Source organism: Plutella xylostella, chromosome 21 (assembly GCF_932276165.1).
Source record: "Plutella xylostella chromosome 21, ilPluXylo3.1, whole genome shotgun sequence".
NCBI classification, from domain to species: Eukaryota; Metazoa; Arthropoda; class Insecta; order Lepidoptera; family Plutellidae; genus Plutella; species Plutella xylostella.
In genome coordinates, this window is record NC_064001.1 from 2,542,416 (window position 1) to 2,568,690 (window position 26,275).

At 36.8% G+C, this 26,275-nt stretch overlaps 1 protein-coding gene across 50 annotated transcripts in view; it reads right to left on the bottom strand.

Moving 5' to 3' along the window:
* LOC105393902 (sodium channel protein para) overlaps positions 1-26,275 on the bottom strand; it is a 79,412-nt gene that overhangs the window by 23,127 nt on the left and 30,010 nt on the right. For 42 of the 50 annotated variants that reach the window (XM_048628692.1, XM_048628691.1, XM_038115839.2 and 39 more), the window contains exons 2-6: positions 3,944-4,070; positions 3,348-3,454; positions 1,502-1,608; positions 970-1,149; positions 698-730 (exon numbers count right to left, since the gene is read on the bottom strand). In XM_048628692.1, coding sequence (XP_048484649.1) covers positions 698-730; positions 970-1,116 — 180 coding nt within the window. In that variant the 5' untranslated portion in view covers positions 1,117-1,149; positions 1,502-1,608; positions 3,348-3,454; positions 3,944-4,070. The remainder of the gene's footprint in view (positions 1-697; positions 731-969; positions 1,150-1,501; positions 1,609-3,347; positions 3,455-3,943; positions 4,071-26,275) is intronic. The other 8 variants (XM_048628701.1, XM_038115859.2, XM_038115847.2 and 5 more) reach the window with 1 other exon arrangement.

Here is a 26,275-nt window from a genome sequence, read left to right on the forward strand (position 1 = left end):
TTGTGAAATGTTCCTAAGTGCTGGTGAGTATTTGCTGCTGTTATATACTGAAAGTATTCATGTTCCTGTAATAATTTTGAAAGTACATTTGCTATTTATATACCTACGAAATACGGACATTATGTTCTATAGGGTCAATATTTCTACACTAGACAAACATTTAAGGTTGTCTTTGGACACTACATAATATTATGTACGACATATTCAAATTTCGTTTACATGGGATTTTATAATTTCACGTAACTTCACAGGTATTTTGATTACTTTATTTACTACATCTATGAGGTCTACACTAGTACTCCTAACATACTCTTATTTGTATGCATTTTCCTGAATCCTGATGCAAACAAATATGAGAAGCCATGTTGAATAACAAATTGAAGACTAGCTGTTGCCAAGATTTGTTGAAAAATGTAGGCAACAGCTAAACTTTTCAACCAAATTATTTGGAAATACTTTGCCATAAAAGCGATGCGTAAAAATATTTTGATTGCATTTCTTAACTATGCGAGTTTGAATTCAATGCAAGCTATCGCAGTTCTATTTAGAAACATGGCCAATCGTTGAAATAGTCTAATAGCACCAGTGTCATCCTCACATTATATAATTTTGTTTGTTAAGCGATAGCTTGCTCTATATTGTTTATCTATTAGGAACGAGCTGTAAAAAGGTAAAAGGGGCAAGCTAGAAATCTTACTTCTTTTTTCTTTTTCGTCCGCCCCAAATCGGTCTGGAATAGTTTAAAAACATTCCAAGTTAGTCGCCATGCATTAAAACGGCCATTGTCAAACATCACTGTTATAGTGTCCTGTTTCTATGTAATGTTTCTGTTGAATTATTTGTTTTTGTTTCTTAAATCGAAGATAAAAGACTTTCCGTGCACTTGCCTAAAGCACACACCACACCACTCGTGTCACTAACACCCTCACTCGCATTCGTATCATTAACCACTACTATTCCATCACGTACCTCGCCTTCCGCTCGTTTCTTTTCGTTTTCCTTTTGTCTAGCGAGTTCATCAGCTATGCGGGCTTCGATAGCGGCCAGAGACTCTCTGGTGAAGGGTCGGAACAAGCTTGGTTCTTCCTCGCTGATCGAGTCCAAGTCCTCGGACATTGTCTATCGAACTCCCTCCGAGTAAACTGCCTACTGTAACAAATATAGCGCCGATTAATTACACCTTTGTATTTACACCTTAACTCCATCTTACAAACAAGATGTCAGTGCCTTGAGCGCAGCGCGCCTAAATTTAGAACCCCAGATTACTTCTACTTCTAACCCGGAACTATCAAAACTAAACCCAGAAATAATGTTTATACTGAGCTAATTTCAAATCGTAAGGGTTCGATCACACTATCGAATTTGAAGACAATATCCTTAATACAATGCCGAGACAGTATCCTCAATTGCTAGCCGTTCATTGGTCGAGGATCGGCCGAGGATACTGTCCCTCCATTCTACTCGGTAGGCGTATTCAGCGTGGTGGTAAGGTGTAGGTTACCTGCTAACAGTGAATGGGCGGGCGGAGGCTGGGAGCGGGCGCGCGGCCGCCGTCGCCGCGTCGCGCCGAGCGGACACCCGCCTGCCACCTACCGCCGGAGCGCCGTACTGGAGACACACATCGTCATCATCATCAACTATATTATCATCATCCATATTGTAATCATCATCATCGACGACATTTTCATCATTATGAACAACGTCATTGTCCTCATAATCATCAGTGGACAAAGGTAGCAAGACTGTCTCGACCGCCATTGCTGCTCCTACTTTTTTCGTGATACGTTATTATCTATTGCTTTTTTACTATCGGCACAGACTACCGATCACATAGAGGCTATCTGCGCAAAAGTGGCGTATATGTGCCAATCTTTATGGGATACAATAAGAATTTCAATTTCCGGGTATTGATCCCAGAAAGGCAGCTAGTGTTAACCGCTGAGTTATTAAGTGGACTTCAAATCATACATTACATACTTTGCGAATCACCCAACATAGGTAGGGAGTATGCGATATATAGGTACTTTTATCTGTAGGCATCGCCCCACAACTTTCCTCTAGGAATTTAATTCTCAATGAGAAAACTTGCAAAGAAATTTAATAGGTTTTTGCTGGTATTTTGATAAAAATTCTAACAAAAGGCGAATTGTAAGGATGCTGGTTAAGCTAATTAGATAAATACAATGAATGTAATGTTAACATGTTTAATAAAGCTAATTAAAGAAGAAAAGAAAAGAGGAAAAACTATTTAATTTGTTGAGGTTCTTGTTTTATAATAAACATGTACAGTGTGGTAGAGCGGATAAGATTTCAAGAAACTGATTACTGATAATTAGGAAAGTAAAATTATTTACATTATAAAATTACTACCTAAGTAGTAACTTAATTACCTACGAAAAATCGGAAACCAGAAATAACTTACTAAATTCTATTTTTATTCGTGAAACCAATGCAAATGTGAAAAGGCTAACTATTTATATCCAACTGTCGGAGGTTTCCACAATAGACTATTCTGTATACAGATACAGGTACACTCGTATATGTGAGGTTCCCCAGTACCTATGTAACAGATATTCAATGTGAGGTTCAGAAAGGAAATCATTATGAAATATCTTGCCTTATAATAGGTACAGTCATAGTAGCACGACCTACGATCATTATGTGAATGTCTTCAACAGTTTGACCTTTAACATTACTTGTAAGGAAAATAGGAATCGCTAGCTTTAAAGCTGCGTTCCTCTGAATGGACACAAATCAATAAGTACTTAAATTAAATAATAGAGTCCTTTTTCTTATTTTTCAGCATGGCAAAGCATTATTGAAACGTATTCGGTATCTAACAACTAATAAATTCTGAGAGTAAAACAGATGCAAGCCTTTAGAATGAATAACAAATAAGCTAGTTCGGTAGTTCGCAGGTACATTGGCCTGGCCCACAAAATTCCACCCTGTATACTATATACTAGGTAGAATCATAGTACCTGGGTTGAACTGAAATCAGTCTGATAACGGCTGAAGATATGAGGTCGCTCTACTTCTGTCTAGCCACGGAAAGATACCTCGTGTTATTAGCCTAGAATTGCGCGGACCAATTAACCACCGCCAGCCGCTAGCCATAAAACTTATCAATGGCCTAAAATTTTTGTAAAATGTTTGTGTTTTTTTATTTTCTCACCTTTGGCCATCAGCAGCGACTGATGCTAACCTGAGTGGCCATTCGCTTCAGGGTGACAAACCCTTATCTCTAACTCTTATATACGTTATCACTCGCGATAAGAAGAAAACAAACCCGTAGGGGGTCAGATATCTCTGTGGCAAAATGTACTTATATGATAAACAGTACTGACCTGTCGTCCGCGAGGGCAGGGCGGCCGCGGCTACAAGAGAGATGAAAGTGACCACGTGATCGCTGATAGGAACAGCCAGACAATGGGCAAGATTTTTCATGTCCGACCTGTGAACAGATAACACAATATTGACTGAAAATATTTATCAATAGCAACAGTAGTGTGAGAGTGGGTTCCCCCCTTTTCGGCTAACAATAGGTAGTGACGCTTTTGCGACATGTCTATGAAGTTGTAGTGTAATCACACAATATAACTTCATAGATCTGTGTCTCCTGATTCCCGTTTTACCTATCATCGTTTCAAGTCCTGGGAGACCATTCTTGCTTGATTCGGAGGGCAGTCACGTCATAATGCAGCGAGATAGAGTCATGGTTATTGAAACCAGATGGGGCTCTTAAATGGGTGTAATGCAGAATAGATGCATCACAATGAAATTGTAACGGAACTGAGAAATGTTTAAGAAAAGTCTGGTCAGTTTCTTTTCAATTTCACCTTTCGTTTCGTCACGGTACATCTATTCTGAATTTCACCCAAATGTAGTTTAGTAAACCTATAGTGACCCTTCTGCACTTTATGTGCGTACTCATAGAGCTCACCTTATATAGTGTGTTGTCGGCGGGTGTGTTTACCGGACGCGGCGGCACGTCCAACGTCCCGGGGACGCGCGCTCCTCGCTCCCGTGCGCCGCACTATGCCACATCTGACTGCACTACACTACTGCGTCTGTGGATACAGGGTGTTGTGTTGAAATAACGGGAAGAAAAGTATGAATGTGGGGAATGTTGAATATTATAAATACCAGAATAGTACACGAAGGTTTATTCTAAGGGCTAGGCTACATTGCTGCGGTGCGGTGCAGTTTTCCATATCATTTTATGTTATGACGCTGAAATATGGAAAGTAACGCAGCGTAGCCTCGACCAAAGTTGGTAAAAGTTATTCAAAACCTAACTTAATAAGAAGTTTCGAATATCGAGTATCGTTCATGTCTCGAAGCATTTAGATTCAATAAGATCTTGTAACGAATAGGAAATATAGCGTCTGCTAGAAACATCTAAAAAATGTGAAGCCAATTATAATTGTTATAAAAATATACCTGGATATTGATGTGACTATTCTGGTCAGAATTTAATTTAGACGGAATAAATAAACGTCGGTAGCTGTACATAGGAGGGTAGATATCGATTGGCTCGTTGTAGAGGTCACACCGCGGTGTAAGGACGAAATTACAAGAGTTCAGGGCAACAGCGGTATGCCAAGAATTTATATTGAAACTAACTTTCCAACATTTACTACGAATAGAGCTATGTAGCTAATACAGTCCGCTTGTCTATGACATGTGGTATGCAAAATACTTACACGTTACGGAGAAAATATAAGTACATGACCAGGTTTTAATGTTGTATCTTATCTTATGTGTAAATCTATAATTAGGTGTAAGGCTATATATAAACTAACGCTAGTATTCATTACCCACACTTACTATGTTTTATGTTAATCGAATCTACATTATAGACGACGACCGTAATAGATTGAAGACTTTATGTTATACGTCGCATTCCACACCGAAATCGGAAGATAATATTTTAAAATTTTCCTGAAAGCGTATTAGATAATCTATGAAAGTTAATATTATATGGATGTGTAAACCATGTACAATACAAGACTCTCTACCTATGTTTAGGTACTTTTCCGCGTGGCCGCAGCCAATAAGATGAGGTAGGTACAAACGTACACGCCGCCGGTAATATTTCTTTTGTTGAAGCTTTTTAACTCGGTATACGCTGTAGGTATCTCCGTTATAAGCCCTTGGAATGAGACGCACGTATTATATCGACTTCGTGGGAAAATGATTGCCATCTCTTGTTTGGAAATTATTGTTTGAATTCAAGTATCGTTTTTGATATGGTTATGATTTATGTAAGGATCAGTCTTGTTAAGTCTTGTATAACTTTATTGTAAGTCCGTATATCGTAAGTAGAAAGAAAGCTTTATTACTCTTACTCTTTATTATTTTCAATTTTGCAACATTTGCTAAGATGCCTGGATGGTTCTTAACTTTGTTTAATAATTATGATTTAAAGACAAATTAACAAAAGCAAAATGTGTACAACTTTTCGGCTTTCAGTGCTTTCGGATAGATATTATAAACAGTAAAGTATATCATAGGTTACTCTATAAAGCTTCGGCGCTACGGGCAGCGATTTCGAAAAGCATTAAGCCGTCAATCGGTTCTCCGATATCAATATCGGATGTTCATATACAGGGGGCGTCCCACGGAGTGTGGGGCACTCGCGGGGAGCACCCCTGCCGGCCCCGAGAGCCTGGCAGAATGAACCACTGTGGTTGCTGGTAGTTTCAGTAGTCACTGATAGTGACTGTTGTGTAGACTCTGCTACAAGTGCTAACCTATCTAAGTCTTAGCATTTTATATGAAAATTCGCACATTATTTCAGGGCGCAGCCGGCCGCATAAAGGGACTTTTGCAAGCTGCGGCCTGTCACAGTGTCCACGAGCCTTTACTGTAAGTACTAATTTAATTGACGCAATGGCGGTCATAAATTGGCTTTACATTATTCAAAACATTACATTATTCAAAAGAGTTCTTGGAACATTTCTTTGTAAAAAGAAAAATACGTTTGTAATTTTCTTGTAATTGTTACAGCTCTGTAACTGAGCTGCTCGTTTAAAAAGCAATAAGACATTTGCATAAACGGACGTTAAAATTATGTTGGCTTTGGATTGCTTTGGATCTATCCATTTCATCCTTTGACAGTAACAAACAGACAGTGATAGCAATAGGTTAAAAATCAGAAAGAAAGAAAGAAAGAAAGAAAGAAAGAAAGAAAGAAAATTTATTTATTTCTTACACACACAGAAACAACACATACATTTAGAAGAAAAGGTTAAAAAGTAAACAAAAAAAATAAGTTATTAAAAGCATGTATGTTGCTTCTCGGTGCTGAAATGGGTTCTAGTTCAGCTTGATGCTATGGCAGGTATGCTAAACCACACCATAGCGCTGCTTTTCAACTAGAACCCTTGGGTGAAGTCACGGACTGACTTGACTGACTGACTCAAAAAAACATAACATAAAAAAAATGACAAAGAGAATAAAAATCACAACATTAAATTCAAGTAGTTAAGTAATTCTATTATAATGAGGTAGCAATATTTATCGGCATGAAAAATTCTGAGGTTTCCAAGAAAGGACCACCTTTCTAGAATAGATTTTCTTTCACCACAGGGTTATAAAGTTCAAACAAAATATCGTTTGTTTTTATCTGTGAGTTGCGTTCAAATACAGGGCCTAACTTTATAGTTAGTAACATAGTGAGTGAGTACCTAGTCAGCATAGTTCTTATGCTTATGATGTTTTGTTAAGTTAGCAAGTTTGTTATACTGTAACTTTGAAATAAACTAAAAGTCTTTACACCAACAATCAATATTAAAATTTCCAATATATCGGAAACGTTGAAAATAAGAATAGCATTCATTTATTTATAGCGTAAAAGCTTGTAGACAATATGGTATTCGAACAACATTGTCGGTAAATGTATTCTGAATGGAATCAATAAAGCCTGAAATTTAATTTATTTCCCGCCGGCGTCAAATTCAGACGAAAAACGAGTTTTCACGGAGGCATCTGGCTCGAAGATACTTAAATTAGTATCGCTGAAAATGCGAATGCTGAGAAAATTATTCAGAGAATCTAAGATACCTTTATTTACTAGTAAAGGTAATTAAATGTTATTGGGTGGTAGGTATTTATATTATTTATAACATGAGATACATATGACATTTACGATTTAGAGATAGTTAACTGTGTTTTATCGTTTTGGGTTATTTCGCATGACACAAAAATCTACAATTCAAGAAAAAAATATTTACAAAATAAAATTTTGTTTTGCAAAAACTGCATTCATTATCTAATGTATAATTTTCCGTGACACTTGCCTGTTGTTGTTCTACCTTTCTAACATAAGTTATTTATTATTGTGTCTCTAACAGCTAGTGCCCTTGCCTCATTTGTCCCTCTATTGATGCGAGCGTGGTGTCCAATGTTAACCAATATGTGTACCAAAAGGCCCTTGGCCCTCCATGCACTGATTAATATGCAACGGTAGTAGTTGCGAATAATTGTGACCCTGTCCACATAATGGCCTAACCAGAGAGGGATCCGTTTTTTTTGCCCTAGAGAGAAAAAATACCTACGTAAAGTTTTATTTCTTATTTTTGTGCTGTTATTCCAATTCATGTCCCATAATTTTCTTTTCAAAGCTTTACTGTAATATCATCCTTATTGAAGATAAACTTGTATCTTGTCAGACTAGAAATATTATCCCTAAAGAAGACACGATTTAGCAAAAGGTAGGGTTACGCGGCCTTGAGACTGGTACAATAAATATTGATTTAACTATGAAGCCTACGTAACATCCCAAATGTTACAATTCCTGAGAATCTACAGTGTCTCTGTTCATAATCTTAACAGAATTTAGGATGATTCAATCTAAAGAAACCGCAAGTATTCGTAGCCTGCAGGTAGGCATAGTTACATCAGTTCTCGAGAGTAAGGAGTTATCTTTCTTTCTTTTGCCATTTCTTACCTCCAATGACAGGGCCTTTGTGAAATGGTGGCAGAGTAATATTATAACTATCGACATACAATTGTAAAATTTTACGTCGAATATACAATATTTCATTTACATTTTACTCACACTATACAAGGCCATGGTTGAATCAATCGTAACCTACGGACTGAGTACATACGGAAGAGCATCTCCCTATCTAATAAATGGAATACAAAAACTACAACATAGAATACTTATTTAAAACAATAGTTCCGCTATCCATTAAGCAAGAATGTAGAAATAACCCCCTTAAACTTTTTAATTATTGTAAAACCATGCCCCTGTCTACCCAGTTTGATTATTACATTTTAAAGGAATACAATAACATCCAAGATAAATTATCTCTTAAGAAAACATCTCATAAAATAACTACACGGAAAACAACCCAAGATAAATACCACATACCTAACTTTAATAATAGCAATGGGAAAAGAACAGCTTCTTACCTCATTCCAAAGAAATTAAATGAACTGCCATACGACACACGAACACAATTTGAAACAAAAAATTTAAAGAAAAAATTAAAAAACTTCTTTACATTAGGTACTTTATCAACGTTAGCAGTAGAATAACCCAACAATATTTTTTTGTAAGGCTGGTAGCAACTACATGCGCGCGGGGCGTTCAACAGTAGTGAAGCGACATACATCTTTCTCGCTCTCACTAAGGACGCTTCAAAGCGCATGGGTTGGTTCCCGTCTCTTTCTAACTATAAATTGTTATAACCTACCTACATTATGTTAAACGCCAGACGGACACAAATAAACCTTTTAGGTTTCGTGTCAAAATGTGTAATATATTTAAGATTTCTTCTGTTGTGCTAATAAATAAATAAAAATAAAAAAAAAAATCATTTTGAAACTTCTGAAATTCAAGCGTAGCGTGCGACCACAGAGTACATTACGTGGGACGACTTCCGGAGCGCTTGGCCGTCAAATGTAGATGGCTTTTGCTGGTATTGGCTGGATGAGGATAACCAAGGATTGTTGTGGCGTTTCCCCGGGGGTGGCCTTTGTCCAGCAGTGGACGATGCTGATGATAATTATGAAAGATACAAGACTCATCCAATGAAAATAGCTATTCTATTAAATTCTCGAAATTTATCGTAAGGCCACATTAAGCGAATTGTGCGATAGCGCCTACGCTACGCCATAAATAGTATCATGGTATCAAATAGATAGATGTTAATTTTGCAATACCTTGTATATAATATATTATGGTACCTAACATGAAGAGAGCGAGCCATGTAACGAGCATCGTCGAAGTACGATGTCGACATTTTATCTTTACTTCATTACCTTGGGTAGACTCGCGTCTTTCATAAAAACTTATCATTTTCTTTCTAATAAAATGGTATCGACGCGTTACTCGTAAAATTCGAACGTCCTTTTATGGTCCTTTAGTTAATGCTGTTGCTGTTTTAAAATATTTTAATCCGCACAAATATTATATTTATTTATTGTATCAATCAAAGTACACTAAAATTAAAAATCATAGTGATTTTCCAAACAAAACGTTTGTAAAATCTCAACATATTTCAGAATTCGCAAAAAATATTCAATATATTGCTTGGTCATAATCATAACCATGACTATAACCGGCCTGTTTATTATAATGGGTATTATTTTGTAAGCGAATCTTCATAACCACAACCAAACACTAAACTCCGTTCAAACATTTCGCTTAAAACAAAAGACAGTCGCCAAGCAAATGAGCCACAAATCGTCGATCAAGTTGCTAGACGCATCGCGCGACGGGTCTGGCGCGGGCGGCATGTGGGTCGCGGCGACTGCAGTGGCGTTTCCTGCAGCCGGCGCTATGCGACTAAAGCCTTTGTGCAACTCCACACTCGCAGTGTTAGGGGCAAGTGGCGTATCCTGCGTTTGAGCTGACTGCTGACTATTCGGTGTTGTGAATGTTTACATCGATAGCTTAATGGATGTGTGAAAGATTGTGTAATGAAAGTATGCGGCTAACTTTGGAACGGCTGCGCCGATTTTTTATTTTTATTTAACTCTCTATCCAGTTGATCGTGGAGCTACGTGGCTCAGTTGTAGAAAAACTTATCCCTTCCTTTTAGTTTGAAATTTAAAGATGACTTTCAAGATTTGTTTTGTTGTGAAAACCTGAAAATTTACCTACAATTTTAATAATAAAATATTTTTTTCAATGATTTGACTCCCACTGAAACATAAACTTTTAACAATCAAACAAGTTCTGTATTTAGGAAACAAAGCTTTTATGACAAAGCGTGGGCCGGGGGGGAAAGCTAGTCTGGAAATATGTTCGTAAATCGCGCTCCGAGCGAGCCGCGTTTCATCAAAACTTCCCCAAGTTTGAATCCAGTTTAGACCGAGTTCATAGTTGTAATATCTACCAAGGCGGATCTCGAGTCTGCTATATACTTACAATTTTATAAGTGTCAATATTAACCTTGTTAATCCTTGTTTTTCGTTAAAACACTATAATAATACCTACTGTGGACAGGTATTTGAAATATGATTTAGTATGTATGCCAATTGATTAACCGACGTTTTTTTAAACTCTACATAAATAATAATTCACCAACCAAAAGATTTTTTTCTTTGGATGACGAAAGTGATCAGAGTGGCAGAGTCATAGGGGGATGGCAGTGGCATGAATAGCAGAACTGTCCCTTATGAACTCCTTGCCAAGGTTACACGTGAAAAAATACAAACTTTGTTGTAAATAAATACGTACATAATACGTGCCTTAGGTATAAATTAGGTTGTTTACCGTCATGCGTCACTGGTAGGTAATTGAAAAAATAATGATTTGGAAGTAGGAAAATAAAAAAGAGTTTCCGACTTTCAAAATGTAAGTACTGTAACTTGCCTGTACCTAAACATCATCACCAGCCGGACGCTCCAATGCTGGACGAAGGTCTCTAGGAGTTACAGTCAGTCATCTCGAATTTGACCACCCCAACAGAAACTGAAATGAAATCTCATGGTAATACTCTACACGCGGAACGTTCTTGTGGTTCATTTGGCCCACTATTAAACTAATCAGCAGCCCGTGACTCGATGCATTAATGAACACTAAAGCAATCCACTGAACCAGCGTCACACGTCATACCTACTTGGAAATGAATTACGCGCGTGTGAGTATACCGTGCATTCAGGCTGAAAGTCCCCTGAAGTGGACAGTTGTAACGCGAATTGATTCTGTATGCTGTTGGCATAGAGGCGAGCGGGGTTGTTGCCAAGTAGCCGTGGAGGGACTCTGTTGGGTGAACGGTGTGTGTCGGATAGCGACGGCGTGGCGCCGCGCCGCGACAGGCTGGCTGCGAGCTGAATGCGGCCGCCATCTTTTATTTAAATCATTTATTAAAGTAGGACAGGAAATATTAACACAAGTGGAGGATTCTTTGGTTTTCATTCGAAGGACATTCCTGTGGTTACACGTGTGGAAAAACGTAAACTATTTGCCGGGTCGCAGGTGGGTTACACGTGCGGAAAAACTTAGAGGTTGCTATTGTTTTGATCTTGAAATATGGATAATCCAATCTCTAGAATGTCTAGAAAAACAAATGATCAGTTTTGATCACTGCATTGGTTTTGGAGCTTCGCACAAAACACACAAGCCAATCTTATAACCCCAACCGTTATTGGTCTATTGCATTTCGGACATTTCAGTCCTTCATAGAGACAATCCCTATTGGTGGCCAGGGTTGGCACTAACTTATGATTAGGCCCCAGGGCTGCCGGAGTGCGTGTCAAGGCTAGAGCCACTTTGTAGAGTTATCATAATTATTATGGAGGCTTCGGAGAGGCGGATGAATGCAAATTTATGATCGTGAACCGTGAATATTACGGTCCAGTGGATTGCCCTATTTAACATGAAGTAATAACGGAAAGGGAAGATTTTTATAGAGACAAGTATCCTACTTGGGATTATACTTGTAATTTTATGTATATTCAAGTCAAGTCCATAACTAAATTGTTGTTATGTAGGTACATCGTAAAGTATTAACGGAGGTAGATAAGTAATTCAATTCTTATTGAATTAGGTACCTTCCTCTGTAAATAACAATTACAATGTACATAACTACGATACCCATAACCAAATCAACGAATCTCAGCAATAAAAGCACCCAATGATGCTTGAGTAATCCGATTCATAACAAGAAAAGGGCGGGAATCCGATATCTCGGTTATTGGGTCAAAACAGAAAAGCTGCATTGTGGCTGCCAGTCCCGGTGGATTATAACATCGTCTTTGTGCACACAGAGTATTTTCATTAGGGTGTGACGGCGTCACAGAGTATGCTGGAAGGAGGTTGCATTGGCGCCTGGGTGTCTGTGACGCCGCCTGAATGAAATGCTCTCGGCGCATCTATCTTTGATCTAGATTTCTTTTCTTTCTTGCCGTATTGATGTAGATCTGTCTGCACTGCAGGCAGTTCTACACTATATGGCTAGGGACTCAGGTTTCTACTACAGAACACCTATCAAGTAAATAATAGCCGCTTTATTCTGACCCACGATAGGACCAAAACAGATCAGAGTCTATCTGCGTTGATACCTACTAGCAAAAAAGAAAGACGAAAGAATGACTTGCCACTAAAAGGCCATTCAGATGAGTAACAAGATTTCAGCATGAACTGACTCACCGAGCGGATTCACAGCGTAAATCACTTTCACAACATTAGACAGCCTTACCGTGATTCACGGCTGAAAGTGGCTGAAACACAAAAATTGAATTTACCGCAATAACCCAGTTTAATGTCATAAAGACAAAGAAAGCGTCAGAATTGCCGGATCGCAGCGGATAGTCCCGTCGGACAATCGGATTAGTCAGAGAGGAAAGATGGGCTGATCGTGCCCACCAGCCCACCACCGGCCCACCACCGGCCCACCAGCCCACCAGGCCAGGTGGAGGGGGGAGGTGAACAACCCTGCGGCTCATAGATCGATACGGCAGGTTCCGCCGACTAATAACGGCCCTTCCACCGATAGCTGGTTCCCTCGCTCGACTTGTGATTAATTGCGATGCGAAGCTGATATTGTTCGATGAAGAAATGAATTTTCCCACGGACAAATAAACTAGGTACGTACATAGGTAGGTAAGGAGATAGATAGTTGCAGTATTTAAACTTATAACCTACGGTATGTAGGTACAAATGTCGGTGTTATCGCTTAGTAAATTGGATGGGTGGGCATTTATGAAACATTTAACCAATTGGTTGTCAGTTTGCATAATCCATATTTCCCCAGGTGCTAACAATAGCACACGGCGGTTTGCTTGTATTATCGGCACTTGAATAGACTAGCAAATCTATTTATCTTTGGCATTGTGAGCGTGTCTCTCTATTATTCGCTTCATATCTCAAGCCACTAAACAAACGACGATACCAAGTATTGTCGTGGTCGGTATTGTTCGGGCGGAGTCAATCGCATTTTCTATTCTGAAACCTCTCTGAAACTACAGAACGTCTAGGGCCACGGGTCGCTGAACTCATAACTATAACTAACTATAAAAGTAACTATTTTATTGCCATCTCTCGCTTGCACGTAACTTTTTGAATAAAACATCATCAGAGTACAAAGTATACATATTTATTATTTGATTATTATTTGATAGCCGACTCCCGCGGTTTTATGTTTGAAAATTTTACCCTTGTAGGAAACATTGTCAAGATTTTTAAAATATCTACTGAAATAACCTGGCAATGTAATCGATCTAACAAACAAACATTACACATAATTAACTTAGCCAGCTAGCTTTTTATTGTATTAGGATGGGGTAGTTAAGTTACACAAGAAGATGCGTAAAGTACCGCGATTGTAAGCTCTAAGTTAAACAGAATAGGATACTTTGTAGACTGGCAATTCATTCGAGAGATATAAAAGGTTAGTGTCTAGCTCAGCACATGTTAACTTTGGCTTTCGTTACCATAGACGTGACTCAAGTCACCCCAAGGGTTACTCTAGTTTGATTGGTTAACAAACGTACGACAGCTGTCATGCAATCGGATCGTTTCATACAACGAGATGAGATAGAGTTGTGGTTAACGCAGCAGCTGCGCTTTGAATCGTTTTTCGTAATGAAGAGTGACCCCGCAGCGTTCTGTCTACACACGCAAGACATAAATCGTATGCGTAGGTTAAGAGGAACTTACTCGTAGGTTCTCCAATTACAATATAACCTAATATAAAGGAGGGAGGAGGCAAAGGAGCCCCGATGTCAACGACCTTAACAAGAATCTTCTTACATAAGTAATTTAGAATCTTCAATTGAGTTTCCAGTTTTATATAATATGGTCTAAGTATGTATGTCTCAACATAATTATTTATAATAATTATGTTGAGACTTATAATTTTTGAAAAACAATTTTGCAGTAGATTTTATTGTTGCACTGCGGGTTTTTTTTAACAAGAGCTTATTATAATATCATTGTAGTGTCTCTTATCTGGGGTCTCTCCTATCTGTCTACCTCTAGTATCTGAAGAATTGTGTCAAGGACACGGCAAGGTCACAGGACGCGGCCTCGGCCCACGGGTCTGACGTTTTATCTAAAGATATCACGTATCAGGTGTATTGTGTTCCGTCTATATTAGCCTTCTAGGCTCTACCTTTGACGGTGGGAAGGTTTGGGCGGATTGGGCTATTGTTTTTTTTTTTACCGAAAAATGGCGTTTTGGAATTCTGAAGTATATTTCTGCGGGGTCACAATTATGTGTACCTATAAGAAAGCCTTTGAATCTGATTTTGATTTGATCGACTATTTCATAAAAGCTTGACAATGGTAGTTTGGCTCTAATTTGGGACAACACAATATTTTTTTAAGGTCGTGAATGTACCTACTAAACTCTGAAAAGATATAAATAATAAAAAGAGTCTTTAATGATAATTACGATGAGCAATAACAATAAATCTTCTGAACCGATTTTACGCATAGCGTCCCGTCTTTGAAGCAATAAAGGCAAGTCCACAAACGAGGTAAGTTCTCAAGCTCTGTGCATAATCTTCTTAGTTTAAATAACGAGGGCCCCCCGCAGAATGGGAGTCAGCCGACGGAAAAATCATGGGACCGTGAAATTTAGCGTGTGTAGGCCGACCCTGTCTGTTGACTGCTGCGAGTGTGGCCGGTGCTTTACTTCAGAGTCGCGAGCACAACTTACTTAACGAACCTCCGTTAACGTTGCGTATCGTCAACTGTCATTGTCAAAATGTAAGGCAAAGTTAGTTCCAAAAGTGACATTTGTTTTTTTCCATATGTTAGGTGGAATTTCACCAAACGCTAATCGTAATTAGTAGCCTGTCATACGTCTGTATTCAGTTAGTACAAAATGTATTTAAAATTTGATTTAAATACGTATAGCGTTTGGTAAAAGTGACCCTTCGTGTAGATTCGAAAATAGTATCGAATCCTGTGCTCGCTGCACAGATTTAATTGAGTGATGGGAGGTTGGTAGAGGGTACACCCGCATCCGCGTTACATCACCTCTGTGCAGTTTGTAATCCAGGTATTTTTTATCAAGGCAGAATTTTATAGGTATAAATGATAAACATTACGAGACTTCAAAAGTTACAATATGCTGACGCAAACTCTCATCACAAAAGTTCTATGTGATGAGTCATCAGTAGTCATCAGCATCACATTGAAAATTTGGGTCAATTATCACATCACATCACAGGATATCTAACTTGTGTACAATATTAGACATATAATGTAACAAATAACTAGGCAGGTTCTTCAGTATTCAACAGGCTTGCCCACGAAGTGTTCAGGACCTAAGTTATCTCGCTTCATTATTTTCTCTCTATACTTTATCTCTGTCAAATGTAATTCTCTGGTGATACTTTAGCGGAAAATAAATTACTTCCTCGTTTAAAAATGGCGTCACGGGCTATCATACGCATTATTAACTGCGGGTTAAGCGTAGCAAAAAAAAAACTCATAATTGTTAAGTTTTTTTTTAATTCATAGTTAAGCTGTAGTATGTTGTACTAGAATTTGTTTAATTTCACTATATTATTAAGTAGCCCTATAACATCCGTGAGCACTTAATAAACGACGAAATACCGTTTTAACTTCTTGAAAACTTTTATTGAACTTATCTACTTTCGTACTACCTACAGGTCGTTATCGTTTTTTTTTACAAAGACCTACATAATTTTGTTTGGAAGGGATTAATCATATAACAAAATCTTAACTCTTAATAGGGCATGACTTCTTCATTAGACATTAACTGCTACGAAATTGCTACGAGCTACGCCCACTGGCTACGCAGTGTCGTAGCCATAGATTCTTCGTAGGGGTAAAAAAATTTGGTTTTTTTCTCAGTTTTTGGCAACACAGTTAAGGACCAATTAAGGGTTAACGAATCAGTTAAGGGGTGCATCTGTAAGTACACTAGGTATATAACATCCACAAAGAGACACATTAGTTAGATCATACTGTTGCTATTGAATTAAAGGATAGCATCAATGAATGGTATCCGTATCGCAAGCACAAAATACTGAATCGAATTTCGGCTGGATCGGAATGAATGTTTACACAGATTACGTATTACAGTTTCAGCGTTCGTTTCAGCCAGTTTCAGCTAATTTCCGTCAGTCAGTCGACATGACACGACAGTCGGCGCAGGCCTCGCGGTGACGTCACACTACCACAGAATAATTAATGACAGTAAAGGGCGGTGGAACTTACCAATACCTCGTTTTATGACGTGATTTATGCTATTTTGACGTAACACAACGGTTCTTTTGCAATAAACGAATGAGTGTTACTGACTGTTACCAGGTCACGTGTTGTGTTACCGAAAACTTTTTTTTTTGGTTTGTCATGTTAGTTCTTATAATGTGGCAAGTTACTTGGCGACCCTCCTTGCGGGGTGAAAGAAGTGGCGGGGGCGAGGTAGCACGACATGCTACACACGTAGAAAAGTGTGCCCGGATTAATCTCGCGATAGCTTGTAACTATTTCTGACGTAAGTAAAATTTTATTCTATGAGTGTTCCCGTAAATGTCATATTTAGCTTAAAATTTATAGTTTGACAGCATTAAAATTTGGATGTTTACCTTCAGAATATCTACCAATTTGAATTTAGGTATTTATGTAAAAGTGTTTTATTTTATAAATCAATTTCCATGTCACTTTCACTCTCTGTTTGAACTTGTTCATCGTCGTCGTCATCCTCATCTTCATCATCGTTTTCATTAACTTCAATTATAAATCTAAGACAAAAACCAAAAAACATTATACCTACTTTGAAGTACTAGAGTACGCCAGTGACGCCAGTCATATTAGTTCAGTGTACACCTATAATATTTTATGTTTAATTTACATTAAATTATAAATAAACAATAACATACCTGTCCAATACATCGTCAAATACTCTATCAGATTTATAATATTCGTCTTAATTTTTTATGACATGGTCGTCACAATTTCTCCACTTTTCAGGCGAATAATTAGAGAAAAGCAACTCTAAGTCTTTTATCTCTTTATCTAAGTTAGAGTCAATCGACGTTCTTGCGAGCTCGCCTTTCACGTACCGCCACACAAGTTCAATAGGATTTAATTCCAGGTGGTATGGGGGTAGGCGAAGCACGATATGACCATTTTCTTTCAAAATTTCATCAATTTTGTAATTTTTCTCTGTGTTTTGCTCATTAATTACTTTCATTAAATCACATAAATTTTGGTTGCTTTCCTAGTTACAAGAACTGACAACTGACGCACTGTCATATGGACTCTTCGTCTTTGTTGTTTACTTTTTCGTATCTGACTGCGCAGTACCAACCTTTAGCCGCGTAGCATGACTGATCCGGTACGCTGTTCTACAAGAAGCCCCTATATTGAGACATTATACGATTTGTTGTTTTTAACGTTATTTTGTTGACGAATTATAGATACCTTATAATAATATAATGATAATATTAAAAAGGCCTCAACACTCATCCTAAGACTAATGGTCTCAGGATCAATGATCTCATGTGGGTCGCACTCAAATTATGACAGACTATATAAGACATGTGGCCGCCTCGGCTGCGCGGCCGAGACTGCCGTAACAATGACATGCAGTGCACGCGTTGGCCTTCCCCGCTACCCTCCCGCTACCCGCTGTCGTCTTGGGTACCTCGTCCCCTCCGCGTCTTTCACCCCGCAAGGAGGGTCGCCAAGCAACTTGCCAATCTATAGTTGTGACATATTTGTTTATCATATTAGATACAATAAAAAAGGACTATCTTATATTAGCATAAACTTAAACGATTTATAGTTATCTCACAGATAACATTCATCCAGACAACGAGGTGAAACGGGCAGTAAGTATGAAAACTTACCAAAGATTATAGAAACAATTCCCTACCATTTTGTTTTAATTAAAACTTCATTTCAGTTTCGTTTCTTTCGTTTCCTACCAACAGGGGTGGTCCCATTAGTAACCGAGTATTCCAACAATTATATTCAAACAAAAACCTACATCATCCGCATTCTGGGAATAACCAACACAATTAACGCAAACGAATTACTTTAATAACTTTTTTAAATTTCAGCTTTTCGGTTAGCTAGCTACGGAAAATTTACCTGTTTGGTAGGTTATTGGTATTAGTATTATATGTGGGGACCTATTAATGGCATCAAGTAATTATTAAGTTGTGTTGTATTGTGTTTAGAAAATGCTGTTGGTTCTCCATGAAAATGTTAAAATAAAATAAATTAGAGCTTACTGTTGACATGAATCATTATCGCAGTTTCATATTGTCTAAATAAAATGTAATCGTATAATATATTTGTATTTGTAGTTTATTCAAAATCAAATCAAATCAAATTTATTTATTTAACTAATACACATTTAACATTTGAAAACACTGCGATTCTCACACTAGGCAAGCCTGTGACGTGAGAATCAGATTACGGGATGTTACATACGAATACCTACGGTTTATAGAGTTAAGTCAGTTAAGTGACAGGAATTTATACATGCAGAAACTAAAACTTACACTAATTACTTAAGTATGACAGATCTGATTGTATACAAAAAATAAAAATAAAAAATAATATTTAAGTACGTAAGTACTTAAATTATGCACGACCATTATCAGTAATTATAATAGTAATATATGATATATATGATTGTTATGGGTATATAAGTATAATTTCACGTATTAAGTATATTGTTTAGTTTGTAGGTATTTATAGTTAATTAATAAATTCTTTAGTACACTTGACCCTATCTGAACATAAATATTCTTCCACCTAAAGGTTGTCTTGAAAAAATGTATTTTAGTGATAAGACCGCCTTTTTTGTACCTATGTGTTTATATTTAAGCTTTGTATAATCTATTCTTGTGTACAAATAAAGAATATTCTATCTATCTATCTATATTTGTCAAAATTCAGTTTTTGAGTCCAGCCAAAAGTACTCTACAACAATAATACACTCAATCTATAAAGCAGTACACAATAGTACGAATGCAAAAATGCGATACCAGCCGGTATCAATACTCATTTCAGCCCCTGTATTTTGTAACTTTTGGTCGTTAGAAACCCGTGATAATTGGAATAAACTTAGCGGCATATTAACCGAAAACACATCAAATCTTAATGAAAATAAACTGAATGAAACATAAAAACCTAATAATAAATAATATCCTTAGGTTCAGTAAGGGGCAGATAAACCTGACCCCCCTCAGAAGCATTGTTAGTATGAGAGGGGGGTCAGGTTTCTTTGCATCTAACCGTACATTAAAAAAAAAAAATATTTTGAATTCACATAATAAAATCTAAAGAGTGACATCGAAATTCACAACGTTTTTAAAATTAGATTATTTATTTATTTATTTATTTGATACTTTATTGCACAAATATGAAATATAAGTGTACAAAAGGTGGACTTAGTGCTAAAAGCATTTTCTACCAGCCAACCTACAGGAGGTACAGAAAAACTAGTAGAAAGGTGCAACAAAAAAAAGTAGTTACTAAATTGAAAAAGCAAAAACAAAATAAAGTCACTTGATAATTAACTTAATAGATATACATAAAATATACATACTATAAATTACTAATAATACTATAAATTCAATAAATATATATATATATATACAATAATACATACAAAATTATAATATTCAAAGAGGTACAAGAAAATGCTACTTATCTAACTTGCTGAGATAATGAGCACGGGTTAGTCGCTTGAAGACATTGCGGGAAGGAGCTTTCCTAATGTTCTCGGGAAGATTATTCCATTAGTCGGATAGATTAGTCAGTTAAGAAAAGTTATTTATTAAGACATTAACATTTTATAACAACCGATGCCAGACGGAGTTACAGAATACAGGGGCAGTGTATACTTTTTGAATAGTACCCCCCCGTCCCCGCCGTCGCTGCCTCACCCCGCCGCTTCCAAATACGAAATTATTCAAGAGACAAACATTACCCGTCGCAATATAACGGACATTTTCTTCTTCATCCCCAAAATGGCTGACCCTAGTTTTTTTCTTAATTTTGTTTATTTACTCGATTTGCGTCTTGAGCTCTGTCGGTTTCATTTTGTTTGTTGAATTTTTGTGGCTTTATTTAACTTCTTGGTCGTAATTGAAAAATATATTTGTGAGTCTTCTCTGACAATCTACCACTTGTAACCTTAGCATAGTATTCCTTCGTAGTTTTTAGGCATATTTTACCAAGTAGAATATGATAATTCGGTATGTTAAGTAATTTTATGGTGATTGTTTTTATAATTTTAAATTGAAGTATGTTGGAATTTGAGACACTAATTTGAATATTTTTTATTTTACTGCTCTCGATAATTTAATAAAAAATAATTAAAGATCGGTTCTTCGACGATTTTATGACGTCATTCGCTACCATGCAGCCGCTGACGTCATCAAGATCGTAACTCTGTGAATATTTACACTTTAGATTGACAGAAGTGACATTTAACAATTGAACATTTTCATTCTCTTTGGTTGAAACTTTAACCTTGCGCAGCGTCTTGAAGGACAAATTATATTTTCATTTTTGATAAAATAATCGGAATCCTTGAATATTTTATATTTTTAAGAATGAGACACTTATTAAGAAGATAATATCTCGAAACGGTTTTGGAATTAGCATCAATTTTTTTTACTTAACATACTGAATTAGAGGCAGGCCGTTATTTTGTCTAATACACCTCATCATTCAAGATTAAGCAAAAAATAACAAAAATAGTATCACATTAACCCTAAAAACACCCTCAAACACGCAACTTGTATAACCTAAAAAAGGCGCGGAAAACAGCCATTAATCAGATTTGCCACAAATCTCAACCGTCTACAATTGGCTACATCTTAGAATATCTGACCACTATACAGTTGTCTCGTCTATAAATACACATTTATGTATTATATTGTATAATTTGTATAGATTCGCGACCACACGCAGGTATGATCTCAATGTTGGTCTACCGCACTCGGCCTACAGGGCAATACCAGCTGTATTACAGCGGCAATACGTTCCAAATTACAATATCGCAGCCTAAACACTGCATTGACTCTACACAGACGTATTGTCTGTATGTGTGTGGAATCACTCTGTACGCCTACGAAGCAACTGCTACGAAATTGCTACGAGCTACGCCCACTGGCTACGCAGTGTCGTAGCCATCGATTCTTCGTAGCAGTAAAAGAGCTGATTTTTTGGCAACTTTCTACACTCACGGGGAATGAAAAGGTTCCACTGAGAAAAGCACCAAATTACTCCTAAACGGTAAAGGCTAGCTTAAGGGTCTGCAATAGGGAATCGAGGGTTGGCATTGTCATAGAATTATGTAGTAAATGATGCTCTACAGCCTTGAAAAAAATCACACAGGTTGTTGAAGAGTCTAGCTAGGTGCTGAATCATTCGAATTTAAGTAAATGATTATGGATAACTGTAAATTAATTTCAGAATATCAAGAAAAACCAGTCAATCACACTCCCGTATTGTAACAACTGTGTCGTAATTATTAAGAATTTTCATATGATTTTTATCATATTATAAAGTTAAAGGCTTGGACTAGGCGCTAAATACCTTGTTTTTTAATAAACACACATTTATTTTGTGTAAATTAATCCCAAACTTGAGCAATTTTTTTCCCTCAAATCTTCATACAAATATCTATGGCGGCTTTCTGTGTTATAAAATCATAAACACAAGTGACGTTTGACTCAGTTGGCCGCTGGCCTCCAAAGAAGGGTCACGTCGGTTTAGGCAGCACTGACAGCTCGCGATCTTATCGTGTACAGATACAAAATCACTGCACATTGGTTGTCATTGCACTTTTTCAACTTTTATGACACCAACATAATTTGATTTGAAATTGAGGAAGCATAATTCTTCCAGTATATTCAATACATTAAATTAAATTAGATAGTGTGCAATATTCTCGTGATATTACAGTCTCGTAAAGGTCTGATGAGGAGCAGGAATATAGCGAATGGATCTAAGTGATGACAATACGCACGAACATTAGGTTAGGGATCAAAAATACAGTCTCTTGGTGCTGGTTGAGGTATGGTCTCGTGAGGATCTGATGAGGGCAGTAACACGGTGGTGGCTCAATTTTATTTCAAAGATGTTAATAGCTAAAAGCATCGAGTTTGGGCTATTAAGTATGTTTTTCAGAGAGAGAGAAAGAGATTTTGTTTTTCCTCTGGATGTGTTAGGTTTACTGGGTTTACTAAGTTCATTCTGTTAATGGCATCAAGTTGTTATGTGTTCATAAGTAATAATTATTTATTAACAAAATGCTGTTGATTTTCCACGAAAATGTAAAAATAAAAATAAATTCGTAACGTAAAATCGTCAATGACGGAATTTCTTCTATAGACAGTAGCCACAAAAAAAAACAAACGATAGATGGCGTGATTTGAAGATAAAGATACATTTTTTCGGCACATAGACAGCAATAACAAAAAAATACAGATTTAAAGAAAAGAAACACATACTTATATAAAACAACAAAGAAAAAAAAGGATACACATCAAAATAACTGGAAAAAATATAAGCCCCAATTTACTTGTGTGGGACAGGGAGTGCCATAATATTTTTTATGGGGTACTCCCCATCTATGCGAAATATAAGCTTGATATCTTTACCCGTTTCTGAGAAAAAGGGCGGTGACAGACAGTCAGTCAGACAGACGGACAACAAAGAGATCCTATAACGGTTGCTTTTTTAGGGTTCCGTAGCCAAAATGGCAAAAACGGAACCCTTATAGTTTCGTCATGTCCGTCTGTCCGTCTGTCCGTCTGTCCGTCTGTCACAGCCGATTTACTCGGAAACTATAAGTACTACAGTGATGAAATTTGATGGGAATATGTGTTGTATGAACCGCTACAAAAATATGACACTAAATAGTAAAAAAAAGAATTGGGGGTGGGGCCCCCCATACATGTAACTGAGGGATGAAATTTTTTTTTTCGATGTACATACCCGTGTGGGGTATCAATGGAAAGGTCTTTTAAAATGATATAAAGTTTTCTAAAAAACATTTTTCTTAAAGTGAACGGTTTTTGAGATATCAGCTCTCAAAGTCGTAAAAAGTATGTCCCCCCCCCTCTATTTTTATAACTACGGGGTATAAAATTCTAAAAAAAATAGAGGTGATGCATGCTAATTAACTCTTTCAACGATTTTTGGTTTGATCAAAGTATCTCTTATAGTTTTTGAGATAGGTTGATTTAACTGTAAATTATATTTGCTGCTACGGAACCCTTTGTGCGCGAGCCTGACTCGCACTTGGCCGGTTTTTTCTTTTAACGTTCGAAACCCTAAAATTAAGTAAAAATATTATGCTGCCAAAAAATGTACTTACAGGTATTGAAAAAGCGGTATATAAACAAATTATACCAGCAGAGGGTTCACCATTTAGCTGAATGTTACTTAAAAAACGGCCTTGAGTGGCGGTCAAGTTGGTCCCCGCCTGCGATACTTTCCATTAACATTGGGACTCGTTTTCATGTTTTTAGCGTACAGTCAGGTTTTTAGTTTTTTAACCGACTTCAAAAAAAGGAGGAGGTTCTCAATTCGTCGGGATCTTTTTTTTTATATTTTTTTTATGTATGTTCACCGATTACTCCGCCGTTTATGAACCGATTTTGAAAATTCTTTTTTTGTTGTATTGCATTGAGCTCCCAGGTGGTCCCAATTTTTTTTCAGAATTTTAGTTCACCCCCAAGGGTGGGTAAAGGGGTAAAAACAGGGTATGAATTTCCATTTTGGGCACATATTAAGCGATTCTAATGAAATTAAGAACGTAAATATAGTTCTTATAACAAAAAAATATGTTGGTGACCTTGAGCTGATCTGATGATGGAAACGGAAGGCAGTCAAGGGAACTCCTCAACGGTATATAGCAACTACCTCGTGTTTAGGCTTGAATGATTCGTATTGATTAGTAGGACTTTTTGGAATCATTTGCATCTTACTTTTGATTAAAAATTATTGCAAATAAACTAAAAACTATAAAATAAAATAATAATTAAAAAAATTAAAAAACCGACTTCAAAAAACCACTCAAATGTAAGAAATAATTTAAGGTTTACACAAATTATATGTGACAGTACAAATATACCTAAGCAGGAACTGTTCTTTTTTGAAGTTGGTGCCATATTTCTTCAGATTACTTTGTCACCGCACCAACATCAAAAAAGAACAGTTCCTGCTTAGGTATATTTGTACTGTCACATATAATTTGTGTAAACCTTAAATTATTTCTTACATTTTAGTGGTTTTTTGAAGTCGGTTTTTTATAATTGTATTTTTTTATTTGTAACTTTTTAGTTGTTTTTATTTTATGAAATTTTACGTCGGTAGGTAGTTCATGATCATTTTTTATTTGAATAATTTTGGTGTTGTTATTTAAATACCTTCAATATGCATATTTTTGTAATGTGAAAATCAAGTCCTTTCATTTGATACCTTACACGGCAAAGTTGAATTATTATTTTTTCGATCATCACGTTATGTCCTCAAGAGGGCGCTATGTACATTTTAATGGAACGTCACATAGCCTATAGCCATCGCGCCATCAATACGCTTCTAACAATACCTCATACATCAAAATCTATCAAGCCGTTTAGGCTACAGGAGGGAACAAAGAAACAGACAAACATACATATATACATACATACAATCAAAAAACATTACCCTCCTCCTTCGGCAGTCGGGTAAAAAGGAGTAAGACAGGGTGTCATTCTGAACTTTTGCTCTACGAGTTTTCGAAATTAACAAAAAAAAACCTTTTTCATAGAAACTTTGTTGGACATGTGACTTTTTACCATGGAAAACGAATATTTTTTTTCGCGAATTTGCAAATCTCGTAGAACAAAAGTTGTTCAGAATGACCCCTTGACTCATCCCCTTTTGGCTTAGTATAGCCCTTTTGCGACACTATGTATTTACTTTGCTTTGTCGTCGGGGTTCAGTTGGCTGGAGGATCCCCGAAACTTATTATCTACACTTTAATACTTTTAGTTACCTTTCTACAAGTAAATACCACATTTGTTTGAGAAAGCTAATCGGGTTCCGAGTATAGAGTAAAGTGGCACCCCTATTAATTTCTACTCTTTCCTGGTGCCTACCAGTGTAAGTAAGAATTATACTTATCACCCAAAATGTACTTGAACATAATTGTCAATAAAGTTGGCGAGTAAAAGTTTATCGACCCACTGTGCAAACTTACATGTGTGCGTGTCACTGCGTGTGCTGTGTGATGAGCATTGAAAACGCAAAATTGGCGCGGCACGTCACCCTGTACGGGCCCTTAATGACGCCTTCTACAACATTGAAGTACATTTATCAGACCATCAGGATGTAACCAAGTAAACACGGTAATATTACGTTTAAATTTGGAATGAAATGTTTGAAAAAAATGGGGTCGTTTGGAGTCGGCATTTTGTGAGTGGAAATTTTTCATTGCCCGTGAGTGTATTTATGTAACTATCTTATTGTGCCGCTTTCAATTTATGTTTTGATTTATATTGCTTTTTTTTTATTGCTTTAATCAATATATTCGTTAAACCATGGATTGAATCATTTTAGTGATTATTTTGCCCATCTTATCAGTCGTTAACATTGAGGTGTAAAATTATAGTTATATAAACAGATGTTTCAGATGGTAGTTAAATGACTTAATGAGGAGAATATAAATAAAAGTGATGTTATGAAACGTACCATACGTATACCATTGACTTAAGAAGATAATTTTTAAAACCACTTGTCGCTTTATTACAAGATCGAGAGCCCAGCAACTCATCCAATTACCAAAAAAGTATTACATACTGTTTCATCTACTTT